Source organism: Lolium perenne, chromosome 3 (assembly GCF_019359855.2).
Source record: "Lolium perenne isolate Kyuss_39 chromosome 3, Kyuss_2.0, whole genome shotgun sequence".
Lineage (NCBI taxonomy): Eukaryota > Viridiplantae > Streptophyta > Magnoliopsida > Poales > Poaceae > Lolium > Lolium perenne.
The window spans coordinates 270,730,870-270,749,469 of record NC_067246.2 but is presented as its reverse complement, the minus strand read 5'-3'; the positions used below and the strand labels follow the sequence as shown (position 1 = coordinate 270,749,469).

Here is an 18,600-nt window from a genome sequence, read left to right as displayed (position 1 = left end):
GGCCATTGAAGGCGAGATGGCGTCGGAGCCTTAAAGGGACGCTGCCGGCGCCCATTTTCCCGACCAAAACCATTGGCAAAATCCCACAGTAGCCACCACACCGACGCCATGGGGAAGAAATGTTGGCCATTCCGGAAGACGAAGAACGACCAGGAGGCTAGCGACTCGCGTTCCGGCAAGAAAGCACGGGTCGGCCGGTACGTCCGCGTTGACCTCGCTCGGCAGCTATGGGAGGAAAACCAGCCGGTACCATGGCCGGACGCGAACTTGCCGGGAGGGGCTGGTACCTGAACTCGCGGCGCGTGCCGGTCCCCCTCCCCCCCCCCCCCCCCCCCGTGCCGCGCGAGGGCCGAGAGCGGCGGGACGAGGTGCGGCGCCGCCGCGCGGTCTTGCCGCCGGATCTGCGGGAGGATCCGGCGTACCCGCTAAACTCCTACAACTGGATTTCCTTCGGGATGTGGGAGTTCGACGCGCGGCGCCGCGCTGCCTACCTCGCCGACGTAGACTACTTTGAGCGCAAGATCGCCGCCGAAGAAGAAGAGAACGACCACGAGGACGCGGACGAGGGCGACGACGTGACCATGCTGCAGTACGACCACGACGACGGTGGACCGACGTGGGATCCGGAGACCCAGCCGTCGAACATTTCAGAGGAGGAGGCCATTGCCATGGCACTGGCCAACAGCGAGCAGGACGAGCTCAACGAGCTCGCTTTGTGGGACGGGCTCGCAATCCAGCTCCGCGAGTCCGCGCTCCGCCTGCTGCTCCAGCGTGGGATCCCTGGCCACAGCCTCCTGCCCGTGTGGCGGTACCTCCTCCACCGCTGGCGTACGAGCTTCCATGGCCGACGCCGCAGCTGATTGACCTCGTCAGCAACGACGACCAGTAGACAGCGCCTATTTTAGCACCCCTTTCTGGCTTTTTTATGTCTTTTTTATTATCATGTAAATTATGGCGTATGAATGAAAAAAAAATTATGCGTCGTGCTGTTGGAGTCACCCCCGACGCAAACGGACACCCGAACACTTTCGACCATTTGGCCTGACGCAAACGGACACGACGCGTCCGTTTGGACGTCCGAAATGTGTCGCGCCGCTGGAGATGCCCTAACGACGGCCAGTCGACCACTTCCTCGCGCCCCTGTTCCTCTGTCCCTCTTCGTGGATGAGAGGACTCACCGGAGTTGAACCCGCAGAGGAAAAAAAGAAACGAAAAGAAAAGAACAACGAACATTGAACACTGAAAAGGCAAACGGATCGGGTAAAAACCCGCCCAGACAAAACGCGCCGAATAGTGGTATTTTGGAACTTTTGGTTTCGTGTGTGGCATTTTGGCTATTCACTCAACAATTTTCCGCCGGTACCCATTCGGGTAAACTCCGTCTTCGTCTTCCCCGTTAGCCCCGTCTGCTTCTCCCGTATCTGGCAATGGAGATCGACACGTTCTCCAACCCTGCATCGAGCGGCCTCCCGAGCTCGCTCCCTCCTTTAAGACACCGGAGCCAGTGCCCTCCGAACGCTAGTCCCACTCTTCCCTGTCTTGCGCCGCCGTCCTTCCTCCTCCCCATTTTCTTCTTCGTCAGTCCAACAGCAAAGCACATCGTCACCACATCCTCACCAAGCAGAAAACAAGATGTGTTTCTTCTCCACGCAGATCCTCCTCCTGCTCCTGCTGCCCATCTTGGCCTCTCTGCTTCTGCTAGCGAGGAGGGGCAGCAAAGGCAAGCTTGCTCCAGGACCCGTAGGGCTGCCGATGCTCGGGAACCTGCACCAGCTAGGCCCGCTCCCGCACCGGAACCTGCGGGATCTCGCTCGGCAGCACGGCCCCGTCATGCTGCTCCGCCTCGGCGCGACACGCATTCTCGTCGTGTCGTCGGCGTCGTCGGCGCGCGAGGTGCTCCGGACGCGCGACGCCGACTGCTGCAGCAGGCCGGCGGGCCCGGGGCCGAAGCTGCTGTCCTACGGGTTCAGGGACGTGGCGTTCGCCCCCTACGGCGAGCAGTGGCGCGAGATGCGCAAACTCTTCGTCACGGAGTTCGTCAGCATGCGCCGCGTCAAGGCCGCGTGGGGCGCGCGCCAGGCGCAGGTGGAGAAGCTGATGGCCGGCTTGACCCCCAACACGCCGGTGGCCCTCGGCGAGCGCATCTACGGCCTCGTCAACGGCATCATCTGCACCGTGGCGTTTGGCAACGTCTACGGTGCAGAGATGTTCCATCGCGTGCTCGGCGAGGCGTTGGAGCTGCAGGCGAGCTTCTCGGCGGAGGACTTCTTCCCAAACGCGGTCGGCCGCCTGGTCGACCGCCTTACCGGCCTCGCCGCCAGCCGCGATCGGAGCTTTGCAGCTATCGACACTTTCTTGGAGGTGGTCATCGAGCAGCACCTGGAGCCCAATAGCGAGAGGGAGGGCAGCGACCTCGTCGACGTCCTCATCAACCTCTCCAAGGAGCACCCGGCCTTCACCAGGGACAATGTGAAGGCGATCCTCATGGTACGTGCATGTTAACAGAGCTCTTTCTCCGCATTACATTAATTATTAAGATATATAAAATCAAATTGTCTCTAACTGAATGCAGGACACGTTCGTGGGAGGCGTGAACACGACCTCAGTGACGATCCTGTGGGCTATGTCGGAGCTGATCCGAAACCCGCGGGTGCTGAAGAAGGTGCAGGAGGAGATCAGGGTGGCGGCGCGAGGCAACAACTGGGTGCAGCCGGAAGATATGTCCAAGCTGAGCTACCTCAAGATGGTGGTGAAGGAGACGCTGCGGCTGTACCCGCCGGCGACGCTGCTGCTGCCGCGGGAGACGATGCAGCACGTCAAGATCGGCGGCTACGACGTGCCGGCGAGGACGAGGGTGGCCGTGAACGTGTGGGCCATCGGGAGGGATCCGGCGAGCTGGGGCGAGGGCGCGGAGGAGTTCGACCCGGACAGGTTCGAGGCCGGAGAGAGCCACGGCGAGGTGGACCTGCACGGTGCACACTTCGAGCTGCTCCCGTTCGGCGCCGGCAGGCGTATCTGCCCGGGCATCGCCATGGCGCTGATGAACGTGGAGTTCACGCTGGCCAACCTGCTGTGCGGTTTCGACTGGGCGCTGCCGGAGGGGACGGAGGTGGAGGACATAAGCATGGAGGAGACAGGCGCCGGGCTGACCTTCCACCGCAAGACGCCGCTCGTGCTCGTGCCCACCCTGCCTCAGCGCGCCTAAGTAAGGGAATTGATTGTTCTAACAGCTGCATGCAATGCTTGTTCGGCCAATTCTTCGGTCGATGTTTACTACTTTTTAGCTAGGCTGAATGATCCACGAGTGATAAGCAACCTCGATCGACTATGTATATATTTGCAGTTGTCACACTGTGCTAATCATGTGCTGTGCCCATTCGCAGCTCCTTAATCAATGATGTGATGACCATATATAAGCGTCAGTTTTTCTTCTTCGCAGTTTGTGGAGAAGGATTGTCTGCATGTGTGGCATTTTGATGTGACATACTCCACCTTTTATTCATTCAGTTCATCCCGGCGTTTATTTATGCATGACTTCATATGCAAATTTTCTTGGAAAACGTCCAAAAAATCCACAATCAGACTTGAAGTTTGCAAAACACAGTAGTTGAAGGAATACACGACAACACACGCGATCGAGTAGCTGATTCAAGATATAAGTTGTCACTCAATGGGTACATGGATTTCTCGCCCAGAACGACGACAGAACCAAGACAGTCGCCCTGGACACAGTGAACACACACGATCGAGTAGCTGATTCAAGATGTACTCTCGCTACAGCGTTCCTCTTTTCTTTCTTTCTTGGACAAATACACACATTGCATTACTCAGTGGAGGAAGCCAGTGGCGAATCTAGCCCATTTTGTTAGGGTGGGGCAGGCCTAACTGAGCTGGGCTTTTTTTAAAAAAAATTCTCATTTTATATAGAAGATATATGGGCTGGGCAAATCTTAGGGTGGGGCCCGCCCCACCCTTCCACCCTGCTGGCTCCGCCACTGGACGAAGCTAAATCGGCTAGCCTTCTATTCCCATGCTACAAGCAAAAAATGTGGCGTGTGGGCCGACCCACCCACGGTGCGTCTCGTGATCGAGCGAGATGTAAAATGGTGTCTGACGAGACCATTTGTGCCGCCACCTCTTGCATTTCGCCACAATTTCCCCCCTTGGTAAACCCAATGATATCTTCTTGCGCATCCATGTGCCAACCGCTGCTTGCATGTTAAACCACTTCCGGTGTAATTTTTGTTTTTGTCATCGCGAACAGATTAATACGTAAGATGAGAGCATCGTCACCGGCACCCCGTAAACAGCAACAGCACAAGCGTTTTGGAGGCGCCGGCAGATGATGCCGCCGTTTTAGGGCCCGCTGCCCATAGCGCGCGGCGCCAAATGACCAGCTCAAATGCAAAATATTTGTTACTTGCAAAAAAATTCCTCAATGTAACATACTTCTATTTGCCAAAAAAAATCTCTATCACAACACAGTTCATATTTGCAGACAACAATTCAATCAAATAAAATTACTCAACCAAATAAATTACATCATTCAACCAAATTTGCTATACATAGCAACTAGACCATGATGGCGCGCGTTGCCACGGCTGTCCATTTTCGTAAGGATAATAGAACTTTTCATATCATCTATGAAATCATGAAACATGAAAGTAATTTGCATAATCTAATCAATGCATTAGTTAGTAATAAAAGCGAGAAATTTAAATCGTTTTATTAAGAAAAAGATAAGCAACATGTAGTGAAAACAGCTACGCTGATAAGATCATTTTATTAGATGAGGCAACAATCAACTGCGGCAAATTTCTCATAAATCTGACACAAAACCGGCACTAAAGTGAAACTTTCAGATTTATTAGTGGTGATCATCAGATCCACTTTGTGTCAATAGAAAGTACGTACGTAATTTTGTCAGTTTAAAGAAAAAACATGTAACTTTTATAGTTTTACGTATGATTATTGTCCATGTGGTGCTATCCTGGATAACACTTAACTGCATTGGGCCAGCCAAAAAACTAAATTTGAAAGTTCAAAAGTTTTTTTCCGATGAAATTGCCATAGAGAGTGGTAAATTGCATACTTGAAAAGAGAAATTGGTTGGTATTCTTTTTTAGCCTAGTCGCGCGTTTAGGTTCGAAACAGAGCTTAACTTCTTAAGATCGGGAGGTGGTCTCGCTGCTTGTAACATTTGTCTCATTTTCAATGAAACCAGGAGGACCAATGCCGGACCAAGGTACACTGTACCAAGGTGAAGCAATAGCGGACTATAGTTATATAATCTCGCCCATAAAAAAAGGGCTCATGAGGCAAACTAGAGCAGCGTTATGGGTAATCGATCTGAGCCGGAATATAATTTTCTACGAATTGGTTCAGGCCCCAGTCTAGCTTTAAATATAAGCTGGGCTCCTCTGTAGGCTTGTTTCGAACCAAATAAATAAGCCTTGGCCTTTACTCACCCAATTTGGCCGAAAGACACCTGGTCGTATCGGTACCAGTCATGCGGGCCCACCAAGCTCTGACATACGGGCCAGGCATCCAGAATTGACACATCTACATGTGGGCCCAATGAGAATTGCACCTAAGACCCATGTAGGCCCGACATATTATGTAGGGCCACCAAGTTCTGACATGTCGGGCCCACCAAGTTCTGACATGCTGGGCCCACCAAGCTTTGACATGCGGGGCCAGACGTCTAGAATTGACGGCATGCTGACACTTGTGATCGCACGTGTGCAATTTTTTTGGCATGGCAACTGACATGCGGAGCCCATGTTGGTGGTACTGACAGGTCTGGTCCACTTCGCATGCTGGAAGGCTATCGGAACGGGCAGCCCCACGGAGGAGGGTCATGTCGGTACTTGACATGCGGGTCCGAGTGCTGCAGGTCGGGTACATGTATGCGAACAGTGACTGTGTCCCATTAGAAATATGGGTCCCAGTGCCTTAGGCCTTCGACTCTTGCGACGTCCCCTCTCCTAGTCCATAGTTCGGGCCGTCCACCTCCCTCGATGCTCATTTATGGACAATTGTTGACGTTTAGAGCTCACACGTCACGATTTTCGGGACCCAAATGGCCCAAAACGCCACATGTGACGCGAAAACGCGGTACCATCACAGAAAAAGACATTCGCTGACGGATTTCCAAACCCTTAGGAGCATTCCGCCATTGATGCCCCAGCTGGTTGTAGTGTCGTGTGTACAACAACAGCAGACGGAAAGCATCGACTTGATCTGGAAAATACGCATGTTCCTCTCGTTCCAAAGGTTCCAAATTAAGGATATATGCCGTAGTGGAGAGACTCTTTTCCTGAGATTACAATGCTTGTGAGCTAAGATCCACCAATCAGCAATGGAGATAGCCGAGGTTGAAGCCTGCACTAACTCAGGCTCATGCAAGAAAATTGCCAAAACCTTCTTTCCAAAGGGGCAATCAAGAGCCAAGTGAAAGGCAGACTCCATAGATTGGTCGCATAGACAACACAGATCATCATGTGACCGTCCAGGATTGCTTAACCCGTCGGCTGTCCTCACCCTGTTTTGGAGGAGCAACCACATGAAAAGCTTAATCTTGTCTTCAACTCTAAACTTTCAAATCATCGACATCTCATCTCGCAAGATCCGACCAGTAAATTGAATATCATAGGCTGAAGTTGCTGAATACTGGCCATCAGTGGTGAGATTCCACGATGCTTTGTCAGGCGAGTTGGATAGATGAATACTCTGAATTTTACTCCACAAACTGATGAACATGAACCGGTCAATCTCAGCTTCAAAACTCATACATTGTATACCTCTCATCCAGACACCATTAGAAAGAGCTCATCGCGTGGCATTTGGTGACATGGATAATTATCGCGAAGAGCTCATCGCGTTTGTGGAATGTTTGCATGAAGATTTGTTCTCACCAATACTATTTTACAAGTCGACTGCAATATGTCTTTTAACCATGTTTGTGGCTTTGAGTAGTCGGTGGTTTCGACTTCGACCTAGTCTCAGCCTTGTGCATTGTAATTATATCCTTACATCGAGGGACAACCTAATATTTTGGGAGGGATGGCGTTTTTTTTAAAGTCCACCCACCCCAAAATATAAGACATCTTTGACTTTTCGTGCTCAATAGTCAATAGCATAGCATAAAAGTTAAAAAAAGTCAATAGCATACATTTTTGACAACCTAATATTTTAGGAGGGGTGGAGTATAACATTCCTTTAAAAATACCTTATTTATTAAAACGGGGAAGGTAGTGATAAAATAGTGTATCAAAGACCATATAATGTTAACCACATTCTTATACTCCCTCCGTCTCACTTTACTAGTCTTCCCCGTATCTATAGGTCGTCAATTTGACCTATATAATTTAAAATATATATAAATTATATAATATAATTTTCTAATGATATAATTTTTATAACATATAATTAATACTAACTTGATTAAACTGTGAGAGAGGGAGTATTATTTTGGAACGAAAAGAATAAAGAGCATGCACCTATAGCTAATCTTCGAATTTCGTCATGTCACAAAAAAATCATCGACTTTTACTGCTGCACGACACGATTCCTCGAGCCGTGTTTGTATGCTGGAACTCTGCACTGAATCCTCCTACCTCTCCCGCACACCATCCCCAAACAAGGCGATGCAGCCGATGAGGCTGAGGCGCCAAGGGCCGCCCCTCCTCTGCCTCTCCGCCGCCCTCCTCGCGTGCGCTCTGCTCGCCGGCCCCGCCGTCGCCGATGGCGTCACGCCCTCCGAGGCGCGCCGGCTTCGGGACGAGGTACCCCGCCCTCTCAGATCCGCCACGCCTAGGCGCAGCATCTCTAGCTTAACAGCTACTAGCCACCTGATTTCACCAGCGGCAAGTGTTGTCCAGCTCTGCTCGATGCGAACACGCTGAGTGCTGTCGTTGGCTTCAGTTCGATTGCCAGCAACGGCACCGTGCTTGCGAAGCGAGCTGGTTTTGTAATCTGGTGCTTGGTTTGACTACTCCTAGTTAAATTTGTCAGATTCCTGACTTCAGTCATACCCACCACTATTTGTTCCTGGAAAGATGGTGCTGGAATTGACTTTCCAGAGTTCACTTCTTGGGGCATTTGGCCTTTTCATGCCTGATGGGAGATGACCAGAAGGCATTGTTAGTGTTCTCAATACTGGACATTTGTTTGGTTCGTGAATATTGCTCAAGGCTTTAGTGAAAGTTTCATTTTTTGCCCACTCTAGATCATTGTTCAGTTATACTAGTTGTGGGCATTTCTACAATTCTACTACTCAAGGCTTATTTGAGTGGGGGGAAATTACCACAACTTAGTTTGGATTTGGCATTTCCAAGGTGCGCTGACATGTGTTATTAGTTATAAGATCATGTTAAAAGAGGTTGGGACTTAAGCAATTGCACCCCACCACACCTCAGTTACAAAGGCATTTTCATGAGCATATGTTGTTGAATTTGATTATACGAGATCATTTCCGGCCGACCGCAACTTGATAGTGCTGTTTCTGCGGATCAGATTAGGGCCCATTATATGGCTTTCCAAAGGTAGAGCTGTGATGTTGTCTTTCTATAGGGCTGTTCGGAGGCATGCCTCAAGTTACCTCTGAATTTTTTCTTATTAAATTTACTTTTTGATGAAGCATTTCTCAGGAAATTCTCTGAATTTTTTGTGCCTTGTGCGAACCACATTCTAATGATGTCCTGGTCGTAAAATTAATTGGATTATTATCCAATTTACAGCTCAATTTTTATGGGGTGCAGCTTAGGCCAGTTCAGTGATCTGATTTCTCCAGGATCTCTCCTATTGTCTTACTCTTGTACTTCATCTAGATAATATCATGTGTCGTGTTAAACATTAGTGGACATTTGTTTGATTCGTGAATATTGCTGAAGGCTTTAGTGACAGTTTCATTTTGTTGCCCACTCTAGATCATTGTTCAGTTATAGTTGTTGGCATTTCTACAATTCTACTACTCAAGGCTTATTTGAGTGGGGGGAAATTACCGCAACTTAGTTTGGATTTGGCATTTCCAAGATTAGTTATAAGATCATGTTAACAGAGGTACCAGTTGGGACTTAAGCAATTGCACCCCACCACACCTCAATTACAAAGGCATTTTCATGAGCATATGGTGTTGAATTTGATTATACGAGATCATTTTCGGCCGGCCGCAACTTGATAGTGCTGTTTCTGCGGATCAGATTAGGGCCCATTATATGGCTTTCCAAAGGTAGAGCTGTGATGTTGTCTTTCTATAGGGCTGTTCGGAGGCATGCCTCAAGTTACCTCTGAATTTTTTCTTATTAAATTTACTTTTTGGTGAAGCATTTCTCAGGCAATTCTCTGAATTTTTTGTGCCTTGTGCGAGCCACGTTCTAATGATGTCTTGATGGTAAAATAAATTTGGATTATAATCCAAATTACAGCTCATTTTTTATGGGGTGCAGCTTAGGCCAGTTCAGTAATCTGATTTCTCCTGGATTTCTCTTATTGTCTTACTCTTGTACTTCACCTAGATAATATCATGTGCCGTGTTAAATAATTAACCAATCATGTTGATAACATTAGTTTAGCTTGCCTGGAAGTAGTGGCAGTAACTCTGTAGTCTCCAAATGTCATACAGACAAGCTAGTTGAGTTTCCATGCTCTGTATTAACCTAAAATCTTGTGTAAGTGCTAACATACAAAAGTATGTCCTTCATGTAGGTGAAAGATATGTTTTATCATGCATTTGATGGGTACATGCAACATGCTTTTCCACTTGATGAACTGCGACCATTGAGCTGTCAAGGAGAAGACTCCCTTGGTGGTTATGCGCTCACTCTTGTAAGAATTAATAGACTAGTTACTCATGTATTTTTTCTTGCATTTGTTTCCTCGGTGGAATATCATCATTCACCAATATGTTTCTTTGAACAGATTGATTCTTTGGATACTTTGGCTTTACTAGGTGATAAGGAGAGATTTAGTGCTGGTGTGCAGTGGGTTGGTAAGAACGTCCGTTTTGATATTGTAAGTAAACATCAATGACATTTAGTGAATCCGGTTTCACTAATTACAGATCTAACTAATGCGCCATAACCATTAGAAATTGTTTTATACTTTGCACTGTAATTTCCGAGATAAAGAATATGCCTCCAATACATAGTAAACAAAATGAAGTACTCTTAAATCTTAATTTGTGCTGGGCAGCAAAATAATCTACTGCTTGCTGGAGAAATTATTTTCTCTATTAATCTGTTGATCTAACTCACAAATGATGCCGTGAAGTAGCAATACGCTTTTCTGTATCAAATATTTTAGTACCAAGAATGTCATATCTGTTGAGTAGATACGTCACTAATTCATTATATTTGAGTCTTCTACTTCTACTTGGTGTGCTTGCTTTATTTGTTTGAATTTTAGCGTGTAAAAATCAAAATGTTTTTGGTTTACCACATTTGTGAGTCTGTTTACACTTGATTGTTGTTTAAATTTCATGCCATTTTAGTAATCATGTTTCCTCTGGCCATGCAGAACAAAACTGTCTCAGTTTTTGAAACCAACATACGCATCCTTGGAGGTCTTTTATCAGCTCACCTGATTGCCAGTGATTATGCCACTGTATGTCTGCTCAATCCCATCTTATATTTGTTGTGATTGTTCTATAATTTATTTCCTGATAACGCTTTTTTTGGTATGGTGAAAAGTATATACTGATAGATATTGCTGCATACTATAACATATACCAAAGTCCAAAATGCAGCAAGAAATCTGACTGAAACCAGCAGCCGTGCTGCAAATGAAACCTACTTATGTAAGACCATTTTTGAACTGAAATCTACCAGACCATATTGATAGTATTAATACGTATCTAAAAGAAACATTCTTGGGGGAAATGGAGGCTTCTCAGGCCACCTGTGGTCCCAGCCGTTGGATCTGCGACATGGCGTGACCTTAGCCGTCCCTATCAATACCTGTTTGGCTCAGCTTTTGTACCCAACCTGACACTAAGTCCAACTACGGTCACTGATTTGTGGGCTTGCTTTTTGCGGGGGCCGTGACAGCATGATTAGTGTGCCTGTGCTTTGCACTGTAAACGGATGACACCATAACTTGTTACTTGAGAGACAACCATGCAGATATCCTGTTGCTTAGACCATTTGTAACCTAATTCCAACTGTTGTGTTTTTGGTTGAGATTATTTGTAGTATTATGGCTGCATGTGGTGCATGAAGAATAGGTACAGTCAACTGTCTTTTATTAGTTTTTACGTTTCACTAATAGCACCCACATGCAATGAGCCAGTGAACAAAATAATCTTAGTGAAGTAAAATAATCTACTGTTCAAAGAGGAAAATGGGGTATCATCACACCAAACTCCATTCATCTTATCTGTTCAAGTGTGCATAAATCAATAAGACATTAAGCCAATTTGAATGCAACAAGGTTATAATGCTTCCATTTTAACTTTCTCAGTCAAACTATAAAAGGGTGACCAGAAGTTCAAAAAATGCAATAGCTACACTCTCCAGTCTCCACGTGTCATTTAACAGATATTACAGAACATCATTCTGAATAAATGGTAACAATTCCTGAATGGGCGGAGCACAAATAAGTCACAGGCAGCGTGTGAAAATCTTTCTTATTTGTCTTCTTATGCATGGCTTGCAAGTGCTATTATCTTCCAGTATGTATCTGGATTAGTTTGACTAATAGAAGTTTATTATCATTCTGAACTTTAACGTGGTTCAGATGTTCCAGCATTTGATTTAACTTTTCATTGATAGGGTATGAGGATCGACTCTTATGATGATCAGTTACTTCATTTGGCTGATGACTTAGCCCAGAGGTTGTTGCCTGCATTTGACACTCCTACAGGTTCACAACTTTGTCTGCCTGTATCTATATTCGAATAGAATATGTTATGTATCATATCAATACATCAGACATTTGATACCTTATTTATAACAATTCTTCGTGTAAAAGAACTAGTTTCACTGCTTAGGGATGGCATTACTATACCAAATTACATGGAAAAGCATGTTCTGTTTTACGCACACACACCTGTGCGTGCCCGCGTGCACGCACACACAATTGTGAGCATCCACACACTGCGAATTTGTAAAATGATAAATATCTTATATGCTAGTTTGCGACGTGGTGGGCTCTGTCACCTGAGTTTTCCTGTTGTTGAACCTATGTTACTGCCTCACTGCTGTTCAATGCTATTTTTGATGGCCAGAGGTAGAAATAAAGAATAAAATAGTTAGGTTTGCTCTAAGAATATTCCCTGCATGCTCTCTTGAAGGCTCATTTATTTTGTGTTGCACTTTCTGATGGCCCTACCAACTTGATTTTATCGAGGTTTACAGTAGCGAATGAATGTTGAAATTTGCAGACTTTCAGTGTTAATCTGATTGGTGCTACCATTGAATGAAGTTCATAATGTGACAAAATATTTATCTAAGGAAGGTGCTTTGCAAAGTGCAAATTACAGAAAATCTTCATTTCTGCTGGAAAATTTTGGTCAATGTAACCATTTGAGTACCTTTTTAGTATAAAGCATACCCGTAACCTTGTATCTTATATGGTGTTCAATATCATTGATAAAAAAGTGTGGTATTGTATGTTCCTTTGTTAATTGCGTTGGAAAATTTCATTGCCTTACATAATCGTTTTGAACAAGGAAAAAGGTTTTTCAAAATTTTAGTTTATATTGTGCTCTGATTTCCTATTGTTTGCCTAACAAGGCGGAATTTATCTTGTAGGTATCCCATTTGGATCTGTTAATTTATTGTATGGTGTCGATGATGATGAAAGCAAGGTAAGCTTCTTTTTTTTTTGGCTGTAAAGTTTTGCAAACAGAAACATGTCAAGACATATGCTGATTATCGATAGTGTAGAGATTTGCTGAGATATCCCAACTACTTATGCAGTTTGCTTCGGTAATTTTGGAATGGTTTTCCTTGAATTATTCTACTGATTTTGCAACCGATAAAAATAATCCATGCGTGGCATCTAAACCTCTAAATCACTTTAAATTTCTTTTGCTCATGATGTATTTTGTACGATAAATACCATCACATATCTGCTGCCTAATCTCCCGTATTCATCTTTGGTAATCAGTCAAGCAGTTTTTTTGAAACTTGACAAGGCTATTAAATGGACATGAACAATCATTATATTTTCTGTTGACACTCTGTATGTTACCCCAGGTAACATCGACCGCTGGTGGTGGCACGTTGACATTGGAATTCGGTATCTTGAGTCGATTGACTAATAACAGTGGTCAGTATTCTTGGTAATACGTATCAGTTTTACAATTTTGATCTTGTTGTTTTGCTTTCTTAATATTGTTTTATTATATCATTTTTTGTTTAATTTGCTACTCCTCATGGCAGTTTTTGAGCAAGTCACAAAAAATTCAGTGCGTGGTATATGGGCACGTAGGTCAAAACTCAACCTTGTCGGTGCCCATATAAATGTCTTTACTGGTGAATGGACACAGAAGGTATTAACCTTTGTCCTCTTGTGATAAGTTTGTACCACCAAACGTATTATTTCTAGCATGCTTTGCTTGCTGATGTTTAACTTTTTGGTGTACAATAAAGTACCTCATGCCATTTGTGTGGGCATGCAGCACTGTCTGGTATAAACCATCTCCCCATATCAACCCACTAGATCCACTTTTTATTAAGTTGATGCATGAGTGCTTCTGTTTGTTCTGCAATGTATTGTCGCTTTTGCTTCTTGAGTGATCATGCTAACAATTAAACAACATAATTACATGCTACAGCAATTTTTCAAAATGTGCTTTCAACTGTTCTCTTTTCAGTCTTAAAGTTTTGAAGATGATTCGCCATTACCATCATGCAGGATGCAGGAATCGGCACAAGTATCGACTCATTCTACGAATATCTTTTGAAGGTATCAAAACTGTAAATCTTAGAACATATTTTGAAAAAAAAAGTTCCATACCATCATATGTAATAAAATGGGCATAGTGGAATAATTTTTTGAAATGATCCTCGATACATGCTTATTCTAGAGCATGAACAAAAGCCTGCTCATCATCTAGCTGGGCCTGCATCTTTTTCTTGACCCTTTTCCTGTTATGGGGTTTAACAGTTATTTTTGTATGAACAGGCATATTTATTGTTCGGAGATGAAGAATACTTGTATGTATTTCAGGAGGCTTACAAGGCTGTAATGCACTATCTCCATCACGATCCTTGGTAAAAATGCAATTCTTTTTCTCCCTAGTAAACATCCTGTTCAGAATTGTTGAATTACAGTTCATGTCATTGTTTGAGGATTTGGCTATTTTTCAAGGTTTTGTCGTTTAAAAGTCGAAAGTTGGAATGTGATCTTGCATAATATGCATGAATACACTAGTAAGGATCAAAATCATCTGTGTTTTCTCTGTAATATGAATCTGTAAGGTACAGCTACATATGTTCACTCATGTTTTTATAGGTCAGCATTGATGATCAGATAGTTATATGTGCATGCTGTTTAAAGTTCTTCAGCTGTTTTCTGTTGAATGTTCTAGTTTGAAATGTTATTTAAAAAATTCTTGGCTAGGTATATTGAGGTAAATATGAATTCTGGCGCTACTGTTTGGCCATTATTCAACAGTCTGCAGGCATTCTGGCCAGGACTTCAGGTTTGGGTTCTTCATATGCCAGAACACATATAGACTAGCTCTGCAAGGTATTCTGGATGGTTACTTATGATACTTGGATTTAAGGTTCTAGCTGGAGATGTTGATCCTGCCATTCGAACACATGCTGCCTTCTTTAGCGTCTGGAAAAAATATGGGTTCACTCCAGAAGGGTTTAACCTCGCTACATCCACTGTTCAGGTATTGGAACAACAGTACTTTTTTTCATATCTTTATTGGCTAATATAGTTTTGGTCCTCAAACTTTCGAGCAGGATGCACTCCAAGCCTTGAACTTTAAATGGAATTATCAACCCTAAAAGACACATATGGTCCTAGCAAAACTCTATGAAACGAGGTTATTTGCCACACATACTAGCACTAATCTCACCATTTCCTATGTTTCACAGAATGGACAAAGGAGCTATCCGCTGCGGCCTGAGTTGATTGAAAGCACATATTGGCTATTCAAGGCTACCAGAGATTATAGGTGTGTCTTTCTTTGCAAGGTGAAGATGGAGCTTGTTCTTTTTAAATACGTCAATCTCTTAGATTCAGTTGCTCTCACCACTAAAAGGGATAGGAGACTTAAGTGGAACTTTGTACGTATGGTTTTGTATGGGATGCTGATGGCGACAAAAGGTGTTTACCTTTGGCCTTTGCCAGTTAGATGGTTGAACCAGTGGACTTTCATTTACAAATGCAAAAGTAATTTCATTACTATGAAACAAATTGCAGGATCGAGTACTTCTAACTGATACTTGCAAGCTCTTAACCATTTTTAGTTAAATTCATTCTGTTTATGACTGGTTTCCCTCCTAGAATTCATTTTTCTAATATATTAATTGCAGGTACCTTGATGTTGGAAGGGATATACTAGCAAGCATTCAATATGGTGCTAAATGCCCTTGTGGTTACTGCCACATATCAGATGTGGAAACCCACAAGCAGGATGACCACATGGAGAGTTTTTTCCTTGCAGAAACGGCAAGTATTTGTATATCAAATTTTGTGATGTAATCTCTTGTGATAAAAAGCTTGCCTGCCCATGATTTTTTTCTTGGATCAGTGTCACACATCACCAAGATCAGTTTATTAATATGACATTAGCATGTGTTGGCATAATTACTTAGTGTGCCACTACCAAACATTTAGTCATTTATCTTGTAGGGTATCTAGTCTACTAACACGAGTGAACCATAAAAACTTAAAAAACATCTCTCCTCCTAAATCCTGACATTTATAAGTAGATTTATGTTCTGATATGAATTAAGAAATATAATCATTTATTTCATGTCTGCTAGATTTCATTTGAATGTTATACCTCTAAATATACTAGTAAGTACTAAACATTTTCAGTCTGATCTTGTCGTGTATCTAATCCATTATCATTACAGTGAATCGGAAATCTTAAAACAAGCTAACAGTCATTTCTTGTCTGTTAAATTATATGTGCATGCTATATTTCCTTCAAGTCATTCTCTGCCAGTTAATTCTAACTACTAGCACATTGCAGGTAAAATATTTGTGGCTTCTTTTTGATTTAGCTGTAGGCCCAGATAACATTGTTGAAAATGGTCCATATAAGTAAGTACGATTCTGTGGAGTTATTAAGTTCAGTTGCTTATTCATACTTAACATTCCAACTTACTGTGTATCGTTGACTCTGCAGATACATATTTAGTACAGAAGGTCATTTGTTACCTGCTACTCCTGAAATAGCCCTGGTAGATGAGCATTGCCTTTATTTTGGAGCATTCTGTAATGGTAGTACAGACCGTGGCTACGGTAATGGCGATAGTTCTAGTAAGCAGCAAAGTTCTAACTACACTCAGTTTGATGACAGACAAACTTCTTCCAGTCAATATTCAATGTCCAATGTTTTGTTTGCAACAAGAGGTTACATCAAGGTATGCTCTACTGCATTTCTGTTTGACAATTTCCTTAGGTACTATCTCTTGCTTACTGAAAGAAACGGAAAGATAATAGATAATTCTGTTTGAAGTGATTTCTCTTTAACAATATATTGACTGCTTGCATGGGACGCATTTAATGGTCCTACTGTCGTTTTCCTGGTCCTTCACTGAAGGCTGGAAGAGATGAGATTGACAACAGTGCAATGTAAAACTTTATCTGAGTAGTTAGGGGTACCATGCATGCTTTCTGTGTAAATCTGATTTTGCGGTCATTATGTAAGGATGAATGGCTCTGTTATATGTTTTATATAGTACTTCTACTACTATACATGAATACCACGTTTACCAAGAGGATCCTCTATGATCTTGTGCCACTTCAATTATCTTATGCACACACATTGATCTGAAGTGCCTCCTTTTTTTATTAGTTTTTTCTAACTGCACTGTATTTTTTCGCCAGGGAGTTTGTCCAGGATTGAATCACGCTCAAAAACTTGGCATATCGTACCGCAACGAAGAGGACAACTCCTTAGAGCAAAATTCAAGAGATCATGAGAATCCCGATGAATCTCATGTGGCCACATCCGGTGTCCAGACTCAATCAAGTTCAGTTATATTGATGTCTCATTCTGTCACAAGCCAACCCGATGAGTCCTTGGAGACCATCTCAATACCTCATGAGAATATTGTGGTAACTGCCGACTCTGAGTTCATGAGGGAGCCCATGAGGACTGATGCTACAGGTGGCTCGTCCCAAAAACTTGCTGGGGATACTGATGAAGATATTGTTTATCAGGAGAAAAATGAAGATAGCACCAGCTGACCCTTAGAGTAGACACCGATTTTTTTCACCTAACTTGGTGCACCTTCATGGTCAGAGCTGGCCTTGTTACACTCGAAAATCTGCCCAACATAGGAAGCAAGCCGTGTTGAGTCAGGGCCGTCAATCACTATCCGACCACTGCTTAATGAGCTGGAATCAATGGTTGAAATTGGGGGCATTCTTTGAGCTGTACTATGAGCTGCGCCCAGAATCAGTATTTACCAGCAGAAACAATCTGAACTTCCTATGGCAAATGAACTTCGGAATCAACATTGTTAATTTATTCTGTTGTAGTGATTAGATATTTTTTATATCATATGGTTATGATCATATAGCAGATGTAAAGTTTTGTACACAGGCAAACCAAAAACTATATGGCCAAATAGGTGTATGCAACATTCTATACAAATCAGCTTTACTGACAACTCTGACCGATGCGCGCTTGAAATTTTTTCTTAATTGTTTTATTCAAGTTGCTCGATGCACAATATCCAGTGAGGCAAAGCATTTCTTCTGACCGCTAAACATCTCTCAGAATGGAAACAACTTAGATACAGATATCCATGTCTGGAATTACATTACACCGACCGTTGCCATGATTACACGGGGATTACATGAGAAGGCTTAGAGCGAGAGGCCGCCGGACTCCTCGTCCTCGTCGAGGCCGGAGGTGTAGACGGTGTACAGTGACCAGATGAGGCCGAACACCCCGAGGAGGATCCACCCCAGCAGGTTGTTGCTCAGGCCGAGGCTTAGCCCGGTGCCCTCCGTCGACATCCGCTCGTCGACGAGCGCCAACGCTGGCGCCGCGGACGCGGTCACCGCACCCGCCGCAGCGAGCAGGGACGCGCCTGCGCCACGGACGGCGGCGGCCGGGGTCGCCTCCTTGGCGTCCTTGGAGTAGCTGCACCTCACCCTCTGGCTCCTCGTGCTCAGCTGAGGCAGACCTGCACAGTTGATAGACAGATCCTTCATGCTCAGCTCAGAGTGAACGTACGTGCAAATGGAAGAGTTTTGTGCCTAGAGCGGCATGAAGGCACGCAACGCCACTTACCTAGAGCCTGCGGCCTGGTGATTACGGCACGGGCAACGACGGTGGTCGCCACGGCGGCGCTGATGGTGGCCATTGCTGCTGTGCTGTGCTGCTTGCCCTGCTGATCCTAGCTGGAGAGTGTGTCTTGCTCAGGTCTTGGCTAGCGTGTGCTGGTCCGCTGG

At 44.3% G+C, this 18,600-nt stretch overlaps 3 protein-coding genes across 4 annotated transcripts; 2 read left to right on the top strand and 1 right to left on the bottom strand.

The window, feature by feature from the left end:
- Nucleotides 1-1,632: 1,632 nt before the first annotated feature.
- Nucleotides 1,633-3,398, top strand: LOC127340064 (4-hydroxyphenylacetaldehyde oxime monooxygenase). The gene is made up of 2 exons (XM_051365843.1): nt 1,633-2,487; nt 2,573-3,398. Exons 1-2 carry the CDS (start codon nt 1,633-1,635, stop codon nt 3,203-3,205), a joined length of 1,488 nt encoding a protein of 495 aa, XP_051221803.1. The 3' UTR covers nt 3,206-3,398.
- A 4,179-nt stretch (nt 3,399-7,577) lies between these two features.
- On the top strand, nt 7,578-17,813 carry LOC127344574 (alpha-mannosidase I MNS4). Of its 2 annotated transcripts, XM_051370875.2 has the most exons (18): nt 7,578-7,787; nt 9,709-9,828; nt 9,922-10,014; nt 10,519-10,605; nt 11,772-11,862; nt 12,753-12,808; nt 13,200-13,272; nt 13,386-13,495; nt 13,861-13,911; nt 14,131-14,219; nt 14,569-14,650; nt 14,735-14,848; nt 15,057-15,136; nt 15,498-15,633; nt 16,163-16,233; nt 16,319-16,373; nt 16,493-16,556; nt 17,023-17,265. In XM_051370875.2, exons 1-18 carry the CDS (start codon nt 7,590-7,592, stop codon nt 17,115-17,117), a joined length of 1,665 nt encoding a protein of 554 aa, XP_051226835.1. In that variant the 5' UTR covers nt 7,578-7,589; the 3' UTR covers nt 17,118-17,265. The 2 variants fall into 2 exon arrangements, with proteins under 2 accessions (XP_051226835.1, XP_051226834.1); XM_051370874.1 differs by having other exon boundaries at nt 7,582-7,787; nt 16,319-16,556; nt 17,023-17,813.
- Nucleotides 17,814-17,919: 106 nt separating this feature from the next.
- LOC127344575 (photosystem II reaction center W protein, chloroplastic-like) lies at nt 17,920-18,600 on the bottom strand. Its single transcript, XM_051370877.2, has 2 exons — nt 18,440-18,600; nt 17,920-18,332 (listed from the first exon to the last, which is right to left on the bottom strand). Exons 1-2 carry the CDS (start codon nt 18,510-18,512, stop codon nt 18,010-18,012), a joined length of 396 nt encoding a protein of 131 aa, XP_051226837.1. The 5' UTR covers nt 18,513-18,600; the 3' UTR covers nt 17,920-18,009.

Excerpts from the sequence above, each read along its gene's own strand:
- LOC127340064 (XM_051365843.1), top strand. The coding sequence starts at position 1,633 with ATGTGTTTCTTCTCCACGCAGATCCTCCTCCTGCTCCTGCTGCCCATC. Across the intron at positions 2,488-2,572 it reads ATGTGAAGGCGATCCTCATG|GACACGTTCGTGGGAGGCGT; the intron begins GTACGTGCATGT and ends AACTGAATGCAG.
- LOC127344574 (XM_051370874.1), top strand. The coding sequence starts at position 7,590 with ATGCTGGAACTCTGCACTGAATCCTCCTACCTCTCCCGCACACCATCC. Across the intron at positions 7,788-9,708 it reads CGCGCCGGCTTCGGGACGAG|GTGAAAGATATGTTTTATCA; the intron begins GTACCCCGCCCT and ends TCCTTCATGTAG. Across the intron at positions 10,015-10,518 it reads AGAACGTCCGTTTTGATATT|AACAAAACTGTCTCAGTTTT; the intron begins GTAAGTAAACAT and ends CTGGCCATGCAG.
- LOC127344575 (XM_051370877.2), bottom strand. The coding sequence starts at position 18,512 with ATGGCCACCATCAGCGCCGCCGTGGCGACCACCGTCGTTGCCCGTGCC. Across the intron at positions 18,333-18,439 it reads CACCAGGCCGCAGGCTCTAG|GTCTGCCTCAGCTGAGCACG; the intron begins GTAAGTGGCGTT and ends TCAACTGTGCAG.